The following is an 11,278-nucleotide window of genomic DNA, read 5'->3' as shown; positions in this document are numbered from 1 at the left end:
TTGTGTGTCCATGATCTTGATGGTAGTGGCAATAGAGATTCTAGTTGCGTCTCGTAGGCTCTCCTACCATCTTATTTGGCCATTTTAAAAAGGGTTCATTCTTAATCTTCTCCAGTACCTGTTGCACCGGCTCCCGAAACACAGCATTAACTGCCTAGGTGTTGGTAGAACCTGACTGCCTAACAAAGCCTCTCCGAGGCCGGTTATTGTTGTACCGGTCCGACCTGAAATCCCTCATCTCCTGAGGGATTACCTTAGCCTTTCCTTTTCCCTGCAGTTGGTCTTCTTCTACTCTTCTATACTTATCAATCTGATCCATCAATTGATGTACACTAGTGACAGGTTTACCAGTTAAAGATTTCCTCAAATCATGCTTAGCTGGAAGACCGGCCTTGAAAGTACTTATAACCACATCGTCATGCTCTCCCTCTATCTCATTAAACATTTCCCAGTATCTATCCGAATATGTTTTAAGAGTCTCACCCTCTCGCATGGACATAGACAACAAGGATCCCAAATGCCGAGGAACCTTGCTGCAGGTAATAAAACGAGCACCAAAAGCCCAAGTAAGTTTCTTGAAGGAATCGATAGAATTAGCCCTTAAACCATTGAACCATCTCATCGCCACTGGGCCCAAGCTTGATGGAAAGACCTTACACATCAAAGCCTCATCTCTGGAGTAGATAGCCATCCTTTGGTTGAAATGGCTAATGTGTTCTATCGGGTCTGTCCGACCATTATATAGGGTGAACGTAGGCTAATGAAATCGCCGAGGAAGATTCGCATCCTCTATATTCCTTGTAAAGGGTGATTTGGAAACTTGGCTTAACGCTTTGTTCATGGCATTATTCCCCAAACCCCTGCGAGGCGGACTTTTGTACCTACGTCGATGGTGATACTCCTTTTTATAGGAAAAAGTCTCACTGGGCGGAGTTCTGGATCTTCGTCTATAGCTAGCACCATTTGTCTCTTCGGAGGAAGGCTCGGAGCTGGATGGGGAACATCTTCGACCTGCGTGACGCAACTCTCTTTTCAATTCGTCAATTTCACGTTGCATGTCTCTGTCATTCTTTGCATGGGAAACTTGACTCTTCCCTCGAGATTGGCTTTTGCTAGTATGAGTCGTGTGTATACTTCCCTCATGGCCCTCTCTCTGTTCAAGGCTCCGGTGCGGATTGCTATGTTGGGAACCCCTTGATTCTGCTTGGTGTGGGCCAGCATCTATCTGGTGCGGCCCCACTGCTGCCTGGTGTGGATCTGCTTCCTCCATCATGAACGTTGTAACCAAATTTCCTTTGGCTTAGATCAAGCTTTTCCCACAGACGGCGCCAATTGTAGGAACTGAAATTGTATTGATCCCAAAACCGAATTGGGCTGAAACGCTAACGGCCCAAATAATAAATTTGTAGAGCGTGGATAGAAGAACTAAATTTATCCCAGAAGAAAAACGATTAAACTTAACGATTCAAGATAGTTTGACACAAATAAGATTATCAAATTTATCCTCGGAACAAACTAAGTTATTTGTTTCATATGGTTTTCTTCAAGACAGAAATTGTATAGAAGTTCCAATCCCTTTCTCAGTGCATTCTTCCAGGTTATATATTGCAATCTTGGTGTCATCCTTACCACACACGTGTAGGTTAGATTCGGGGGACTCCTTCATGTCCCATCCAGCACCTCCTAGAACCATCAACTAGTAGCTGTAAGGCTGCTTGATTACTGTTCAGGCATCATTTTCATATTAATGCGGCCAGAGAGTTGGTTGAAAGGCATTTAATGCGAAGATAGCAGCTTTTAAAGATATTTGTTCACTTTTCTTTTCGTATCCCTGGTCCAATGTCTCATCCTTAGTTGTGGTGTAACTCTGAAGTAAATCTGTGATGATATGGCACTCAAATTTACCTTGGACACACGTTGCCGAGAAGGCTTTTGTCCTCGGACGCTTATTGGACCCATCTCACATTGTCTCTATTCCTCTCTTAACTTTATTCCCCTCATAGCCTTATTTGGGCCTCATCGAATGGTCTAACGTCCTCGGATAGGGCCATAGGCCCAATTAATACTGTTTTTAACAATACTTCCTAATTAACTGGCCCCCACACATAATTTTAAATTACAAAAACTTGCAATTTAAACAAATTTTTGATTACATATCTATTAATCTTTAATTTTTTAGAAATTTTGCAAGTATGAAAAATATAAAAAAATGTAATTCAATAGTAAATTTGTCAAAATTCACCTCTAAAAATATAGCTAAACTTTGTCCTAAAAATAATGTGACTTCAAAATTCAGATGCATGGTAGCAGAAAAAGAAGCTCTTGCTTGGAGCCGAGGGAGCTTGAATCCCATGATGAGAGCTCTCTGAAACTCACCCTTTCTATTTCCTTGTTTTTTTGGGGAAATATTGTAGTAGCCGAACTTGATAGAGCTGGATAGTGTGTGATTTGGTATTTTGGTTATTTAAGCCAGCCTGACTCAGCCCAATACTCATTAAAGAAAGTGGGCCAAGCCACAGGCCTCAAAATAAAAATGGGTGTCCTTTTGAAGTTTCTGCTGAGCTTGAACAATTCCACGTAGCACAAGTATAGGCCCACACCAGAAATCCATTCAATGACACCTATATTTAGTGGTGCGAATTAGAGGCATCAAGGCCCACAGTAATCAGTCATAATATCTGTTTGCAAACTTATAATTAATGAGCTAACTCGTAAGTATTGTAATTTTTTTTAGACAATAGGTAACATTAAAAATAAAAAAATAAAAAAATAATCCATTTTTAAGTCAACGTTATGATGATTATACATAGTTGGTTGCTGCGGCGGAGTCAAGAATTTATTTTTGAGAGGGTCATATATAATTTTTTTTTTTTTTTTGTGCGTATGAAATGTAAAATAGTAATGTATAATACTTTATAGTTCAAAATGTGCTAAAAACAAAAGTGTATTTAATTAAAATTAAACAATCATGAGACAAGATTGACAAAATGATTTAATATCTTTAATTAACTATGAAATGTTAATATAGTAGTATATACTGTATATTTTAATCAACTAATCAAATAAATTTATAATTTATAAGTACATTTATAATTTATATTGTCATTCGGTATATAATATATTGATTATTATAATAATAAATAATATATTATAAGGAGTATAAAAAAGAAAGAAAATGAAAAGTAAAGTAAAAAAAAATCAAAAGAAAACAAATGCAAAGTACCTAGGAAAGAGTTAAAAACAAGGGGTCAACCAGTCAGTTAGGAGCACAAAATACTGCATAGTCAAGGGATGAGGGACCCATAGAAGCATCAATCTTTCACTCTTTCTTGTTAGTCAAATAGTACAAAACTTTTACTTTTTATATTGTAAACAAACTATAGCAATAGTGGGAGGGAAAAAAAAGAAGAAGAAGAAGAAGAAGGCAAATGCCGAGAGAGAGAGAGAGAGAGAGAGAGAGAGAGAGAGAGAGAGAGAGAGAGAGAGAGAGAGAGAGAGAGAGAGAGAGAGAGAGAGAGAGAGAGAGAGAGAGAGAGAGAGAGATTATATTGTAAACAAACTATAGCAATAGTGGGAGGGAAAAAAAAAAGAAGAAGAAGAAGAAGAAGGCAAATGCCGAGAGAGAGAGAGAGAGAGAGAGAGAGAGGCAAAATGTTTCTGCAACTATGTGGGGGACTTGGTGGTGCGGTACATCAATAAAGTTTCTAACTTTTTAAATTTTTCTACTACTGTGGTACAAGTAATCCCTAGATGTGTTGGGATGAAAATTAGAATTTTTTTTTCCCCTTTTATTTGTTGAGGTAATTGTTAAAATACCTATGTATTCATTTTAAAGATGCTGAAGGTTTTTTTTTTTTTTTTTTTGACAGGAAAAGATGCTGAAAGTTTACTTATTGTAATTTGTTGACATATGTATTTATGGATTGTATTTTATTTAAATGAAAATTATGTTTATTTTTAGACTTTCTTAAATATGTATATTATCAGGTATGGGGGGCCAAAATGATAAGATTATTTAAAAATTTTCAAATTATTTAGGATACTTCCAAAAAAAATAATAATTTTTTTCAAAATGGGGGTGGGGGGGGGGTGCCAAGGCCCCCTCGGTCCTCGAGTGGCTCTGCCACTAGTTGGTTGGAAATTGAAAATATAAAATATAAAAAAGAAATCAAAGACTATACCTAGTTGGTTTAAAAAATATTTATTACAAATTTATATGAAACTCTTGTGGTAAAATAATGGTTGAATGACTAAATTCGACATTTTTTAACAGTTTAATTTTTTTTTTTAATTAAGTGTTTAGGAGGTGTTGGAAAAATGGAACATCTCACGTGTTTGGCTTTATTTAAGAGAAATATGAGGCAATAGGTGAAGGAGATTGTTAGAATAATGGTCAAATAATCAAATTCACAAATTTTTTAATAGTCTTAAGATAGATAAGAAACCAATAAACCAATAATTTTTTAGATTGACAAGAAAAATCAAAACAAAAATGAAATTAATAATTACATTAAAAAATTACAAAGAGTCTTGTAACTCAACCGGCATCTTGTGATATTTCTAACGAAGACATTTAAGATTCAAATAAAACCTCCCATTCTCTTTTTTTTTTTTTGGGACAAAATATTTCTCCTTATTGAAACTAATCAAAATAATTAAAAACAATAATAGTTTCAATACTTAATGGGCATTTGCATTTCAAGTAGCAACTAATGAATATGCTCATCGATTAGAGAATTGCTACGTCCACAATATCTTCATAACAAATTTTAAGTGACAGATGGTTACTAGCTATTATTGGTGAGCAAAAAAAGTAATTCAAGTAATGGGTTCAAATTAGAACCAATAACAACTTATCATTTACGATTTATTGTGAAAGTGTTATAAAAATATTGTGAACGTAGCACATCTCCGTCGATTATGATTGCAACCCCATTTTTCCAAGCTAAAGAACCCCTTAAAAATCAATTATCCAAAACTGGATTAGCAGAAGAATTGTATATTATTAGGGAGTATACACCGCGGGCTGGTGCACCTAAAAGTGAAAAAAAAAAATCCAAAATCCATCAAAATTGCTGTCATTGTTGGACCTCCGATTGATCTTCTACTTCATCTCGTGGCTTATGACTTGACCATTTATTTACGCGAATGCTAGCTTTCTCAGCCTGAAATCCATGAATACAAGAAATGAATTCATATGGGTTTTACATGCACAAGCACAACACAATGTCAACGTTATTATAACAAGTGAAATTGTGTTAAATTATAGTACCTCCTTTTCCCAATCGCAGCGTGCTGTTATGATAGCCAAAATCACTGTTTGGATTGCAGTCCCACCCAAAATCATACCACCCCAGATACCCTGCCACATCAATTAGTTGTATTACATTTCAACACATTGGAATCCTAGTCATGCCAAATGGAAAATTCTTTGTAGAGGAGCTTATACGAGGTAAATTCACCAAGAAAAACATAATTGGGTTTTTTTTTTAGTTCGTTAACCTTTTCTTTTAAGAAACTGGTTCCCAATTCTAATAGAACCTTATAAATTCCTTAGTTTAAATTTGATTCTTTCAAATATCAATTCTCACCAAAATCAAGTTTTTAAAATTTTGGTGTTTGGTTGCACATGCATATTTCCACTATAAAATTTTAATTTTCTTGTGCATGTTAAACACCCACATAAAAAATTGGACTGATTTTGGTTTTGATTTAACTTGTATCAGAACCAAACTAATTCTATGATCCCTTATAAAACACAAAGACAACCAGCCATTCAATCCGTAATGCAAACTAAGTCCAAACTTCTTATGTAACTGAACATATTTAAGCCTATTGTACAACCTAGAAGCTAAAACCAATTTATTGGTAGGAACTTGGGTTCTGTGACAGTCTCGTCTCTTGTGCTTAGGACAGGGACAGCCCACGAGTCCTAGAAATAAATTTAAGAGGGTGACAATTTAAGCGAGCCGCACGTGAAGTTATTCAATATTTGGTAGGTAAGGTGAGCTCAATATAAAAGGTGCATTAAAATGGTTTTGAGGCATATTTGTCAGCATATTTGTCAAGTCATAGTCCTAGTGTTTGGGCAATTGGGCAAATAGGCAACCGACCTAAAAGATCTTCAAAAGAAGACAAAATTTAACTAGCTGATGCACTTTCACCATGTATGTGCCAGAAGCTGTTGGATAAGCTCTTTTCTTTTCTCTTTTTCTTTTTAAAATGGTTTGAGGCATTAGCCACTAGAGCTGTGTCATCATAGTCCTAGTGTTAGGGCAATTGGGCAAATAGGCAACCGACCTAAAAGATCTTCAAAAGAAGACAACATATCCAGAGTACATGACTTTTGATGCACGTTTACTTTCATGATTGACTGAGTTGGTAGACCTATATTCACGCTACAAACATGACTCTTAGCTTTGTTCTTGACTTTTCTTTATTTTTTTTGGGGTTTTAGACTTCACTCTGTTCATAAGGGGCCATGTTGAGGCCAAACCGACTATCATATATAAATGCCCACAAATGAATCCAGTGGCGGATTAGGTATATATTATAATCTCTACTAAAATCGGAGGCTAATGAAAGAAGTTACGCATACCATAACTCCAAGGTCGAAAACCAATCCCATTACAAGTCCAAGTGGGAGCCCAACGACATAGTAGCAGCCCAGATTTATATATGCAACCCATGCCTGCCATCCCGATCCAACAGCCACTCCTGTCATAGTGAAGAAAATATATTTTCAATTGATTTCAAAGAGGAAAAGACTAGTACTTAGAGACATCGTTTGATAACCTATATTTTCTTCCTTAATTAAGTTTTGACAAAATTTAATGCCAATATTCAAATCAAAGGGATAATCACCAAATATAGGTTCAAACAAACAAAAATACTATGTTTGACTAAGTGTGTTTCATTTTATATTCTAACAAATGTGATATATCATGTGTCAAGCTATGATTAGCAAAGCATATAATGAAACACAAACATTAGAACAAAGGATTTTTATTTGTTCAATTCTATGGTATTTTTCACATCTCATGTTCATGGTGCTCTTTCAAGAAGCACATCTAGACACTAAAACTATGTGGTTTTCAAAAGTATAAACAATTTGATTAGAAATTACCTTTGTAGCACAGATATGAACACGACATGATATGTAGTACAGTGACACAGCATTTCTTAAAAAATTAAGATACGATATATAAAGGATACGAGAAGAAATTACTTAACTAAATTTATTTTTAGGTATATATATTTTATATTTGAAATAAATTATGTTTATTTTGGATTTAAAAAGTATGTAACAACAATTAAATACTTGGAAATATATCTAAAATTAATTTAAAGACAATAAAATATTGTTTAAAGTACGAACAAAAGAGTTAAAATAAATTCGACACTCACAAAAAAAGTTCAAATAAACAACATTCAACATCAAAATAGAAAAAATAAATTAAAAAATATTTTTTTTTTAAGTGCCTATTTGACACGTTTGTGTCCATGTCAAATATGTGTCATGTTAGAGGTGTCCCACACTAGTCCGTTAGTAATTTTGCTATGTCCGTTCTTCTTAAGAAATTACCTGATAAAATAGGTTGAACACTGTTTAGGAGAATTGTAACAGCTAATAGAACAGTGAGCTTATCAACTGCTTCAAGCACTTCAGTGGTGGTTGTGAATAAATAAGCATACTTGTCATGGAGTATCATAATTAGAGCGCAAAAAAAGATCCCAATCACACTCGATTGTATTACGGAGACTATTGTTGCGAATTGTGCTGCCTTGCCATTCCCAGCTCCTAGCTCATTGGCTACCCTAACTCTGTAAATTCCATGACAAAAAGTTCAAATAACTATCATTCCATGTTAAAAAATCAAACTAAAAGCATTTGAAGGGAAACAGTAAGTTACAAATTCTAATCATTCCCTAGCATCATTTTTATCTTTCTCACCCAAATTGCCCATAAAGTTCCAAATTCAAATCAATCTTTCACTTTTTATTATTAACATTATTAAAGAATTTTTATTTTAGTTTTTAACCAAATTAATCCACTTCCCACCCATAAAACACACTAAAAACCGGTTCTGGTTGAATGACTTGAATCTCCTCTTTCACTTTGTTTTATTAAGTTTTAAAATTCTTTTCTTAACTAAAAAAGTCAGTTCTACTTTTCATTTTTATTTCTGTACCTAAACAAGTAGGTTGGTCTCCCTATTTTTAAGTAAGTTTTGTTTTTTTCTTTTTGGACTTTTTTTAGGTGCATTTATGAACACGTGATGCAGAGGTTGGTCAAGTCCCGTATCCAATTTTTTTTTTTTTTTTAAATAGTCTTTTTACTTTTACTAAATAATCTCTTAATTAATAGTTATATATAATTATATATTGAAAGAAATATTGGGAAAAGGACTAAGGAGTTGTCAATTTGTACCCGGTACCAGCAAAAAAAGCCAAAGGAATCATCATCTCCCAGCCATTGATAGTCATGCTGCAAAATTGTAATTGAAATCCACCAAACAAACCGAAAAAGTGTTACAAAAATTTCTTACAACTTCATACTTTATACCAAACTACCAAGGGAAAAAGGTACAATTTCCATTTCTTCCTGTATATTAGAAAAACTCATTTTTCATTATGAAAGTCTCTTTGCTTCATTTCAAAAGTATAATTAAAGTACTTGACGGTAAGAACTACCTTTTTTTTTTTTTTTTTAGCAATCACATGACAGTAATATATAACTAATAAAACATGGGGAGAGAAGAGAACCACGTACCAGATTGACAACGCATCCACGGCTAAAGTGGCATTTTGTAGGAACCCAGTCATTAATATTAGTATTCTGTAATACCAATTCTCCAAGCTACACAAATCACCAACAACACCCACATAAAAAAATAATAATAAATAAATAATGAAATCAAAGAAACAGTTGAGAGTTGGAACAGTGAATAAATAACCCACCAACCAAAATCTTCTATCCCCTTGGGTTGAACAATGTTTCATTTTTTTAATCCACCAATTATAATATTTAATGTTTTTTTTTTCCATTTTTTTTTCTTGGAACAAGATATGCAAACTATCGTTATCGAGAGTATAAAATAGAAAAGAAATGAATTATTCAGAACTTAGAGAATAATGTTCGCACCTTTCATATATATATTGCAGATTCTACTAAAATTTAATCAACGGGGCACGTTATTATTTTTAAAAGATCTTTGTATGTTTACATTATACTTATAATGTAAATTTATAATATAACACATAAAAAGTGATAAATATTACTTTTAATGTGTCTATAATGTGGGTTATTATTGATTATTTCAAGAGTATATATGTAAGAGGGAATATTCAATAATTTTCTCTTACATTGCACTGAACAATGTAAAAGAAAAAATTTCTCAAATATTGAATAATTGATATAGACTATCCAAAAAGAATTGATATAGACTATCAAAAAAGAGAGAGAGAACACCGCATAGACTATACTGAGAGAGAGAGAGAGAGACCACAGCATAACCCCAGAAGCAGCAGAGAGTTTGAGAAATTCCCATAGGCCAGAAAAGGCTTCAGTGGAGAACCCATGCCAAGTCAAAGGACAGCCACCAAAGGCAGTATAGCCGTACAATCCAAAAACCAAAACCCACCAGGAGATATCCAAAGCAAGAGCCGCACCCACAAGGCCAAGATCCAACACATAAATGAATAGCCAACTAGTCAACACATTCACCAACAGACCCACCAAAGAAACCCAAGCAATCACTATGTTCTTCAGCTGGGACTGCAAGAACCTTTGCAAGGGGAACTGAAACGCAAAGCTGAAATGCAATGGTATTAACCAACAAGCCACCACACCTGAAGCCTCTGCCACGTCATCGGGTTGTCCTATGAGTTTCAGCAGCGGAGAGGCGAAAACGTAGAAGGGTAGTAGCAAGAAACAACATAGGACTAGCACAATCCATGACCTTTGCATGTATATTCCCAACATGTGGTACCTCTTCGCACCAAATGCTTGCCCACACAATGTCTCTAACGCACTTGCCATCCCTAACTGCTTGCCCAAAACAAAAATACCCAAAACCAATGTTAAACAAAGTCAATCATTGTCTCTAATTATCTCATACATCAGAAATATGCATCATTCACTTCACACCAGAAGGTATTTCATGTTTCGAATATATATACTTTTTTGAACATCAAATAATGATTGCTCGGATGCATCAGATATATGTATCGTTTCTTTGTCTAACAACGAGTAAGCCTCATACAGCCGTGAGGTAGTCAAGACATGAAGATCATATATCTGATACATGAGATAATTAATTAGTATTATTCCGACAGGTATGGAGTTTTGATGAATTACCAGTAGGCCAAAATTGAAGCCAACGATGACAGTGTTGGCAATGGAAATAGCAGCAAGTTCAACTTCACCAAGGTGGCCAGCGAAGGCTTGGGTGACAACGTTCATGGTGTAAGAAGCGATGCGGCTGAAGATGGCGGGACCCACGATTTGCCATAGCTTCTTGGATTCAATCCACACCCTTGATGAAAGATCTTTCTTTTCTTCGAGTCCAACTTCTGTGGTTGTCGATTCCGGCAATAGTGGCTCGTTAATGCTCCCCATCAGAGTGACTTTAGAAATTAGAATTTAGAAACAGACTCAGCCTAATGGCCTAAATTTAAGAGAGATTGATAGAAGGGTAGGTACATGTATTGGATTTGGCGGTGGACTTTGAAGAGGAGGACACGTACAATATAAAAGGTGGACTTCACTTCCTAAACAGACTATCAATTTAATTATCAAAGACCCTTTAATTTATGCGGTGTGAATTGTGACGGCAGATATATATATATATTCAGGCTTTTTTTGATAAGCATCAATATTATTTAAGAGAAAGACAAAATTATAAAAAACTACAGTCAACGTCACATACTTGGAACAGTGTATTAGCTTTTTAAACACCCTGGAACAGTGTATCAGCTTTTATGCAAAAATTGAAAGACTTTCAGCAAATTAGGTAATTGCCCTACTAAACTATCAGACAGACTCAACGGCCATCCTGACAGCATTGGTATCCCAACTTTTTATCATATTTTTTTAGCCAGATCAAAGAACACTCTAGTTAAAAAAATATCAAAAGAACATCTCAAATCCGACACTTTATAACAATTCAAATTTTTGTAAAACACCACGGCACTAAATAAGTTTGGATATACCACAGGAGCCTTCTGTAAAATAAAAAAAAAAAAATTGTTCTTCCTTTTCTTTTTAATTTTTTTT

General features: G+C 34.7%; 1 protein-coding gene across 1 annotated transcript; it reads right to left on the bottom strand.

The window, feature by feature from the left end:
* Positions 1–4,836: 4,836 nt before the first annotated feature.
* Positions 4,837–10,804, bottom strand: LOC115973651 (protein DETOXIFICATION 27-like). The gene is made up of 8 exons (XM_031093910.1): positions 10,361–10,804; positions 9,507–10,048; positions 8,774–8,860; positions 8,432–8,488; positions 7,586–7,824; positions 6,599–6,717; positions 5,273–5,362; positions 4,837–5,165 (listed from the first exon to the last, which is right to left on the bottom strand). Exons 1-8 carry the CDS (start codon positions 10,619–10,621, stop codon positions 5,079–5,081), a joined length of 1,482 nt encoding a protein of 493 aa, XP_030949770.1. The 5' UTR covers positions 10,622–10,804; the 3' UTR covers positions 4,837–5,078.
* Between the last annotated feature and the right edge of the window lie 474 nt (positions 10,805–11,278).

This window comes from Quercus lobata, chromosome 2 (genome assembly GCF_001633185.2).
Source record: "Quercus lobata isolate SW786 chromosome 2, ValleyOak3.0 Primary Assembly, whole genome shotgun sequence".
Classification (NCBI taxonomy): Eukaryota; Viridiplantae; Streptophyta; class Magnoliopsida; order Fagales; family Fagaceae; genus Quercus; species Quercus lobata.
The sequence above is the reverse complement of the archived record's forward strand: the minus strand, read 5'-3'. Positions and strand labels throughout refer to the sequence as shown.

Excerpts from the sequence above, each read along its gene's own strand:
- LOC115973651 (XM_031093910.1), bottom strand. The coding sequence starts at position 10,621 with ATGGGGAGCATTAACGAGCCACTATTGCCGGAATCGACAACCACAGAA. Across the intron at positions 8,861-9,506 it reads GCTTCTGGGGTTATGCTGTG|CTTGGAGAATTGGTATTACA; the intron begins GTCTCTCTCTCT and ends TGATTTGTGTAG. Across the intron at positions 5,363-6,598 it reads TTTTCGACCTTGGAGTTATG|GGTATCTGGGGTGGTATGAT; the intron begins GTATGCGTAACT and ends TTGATGTGGCAG.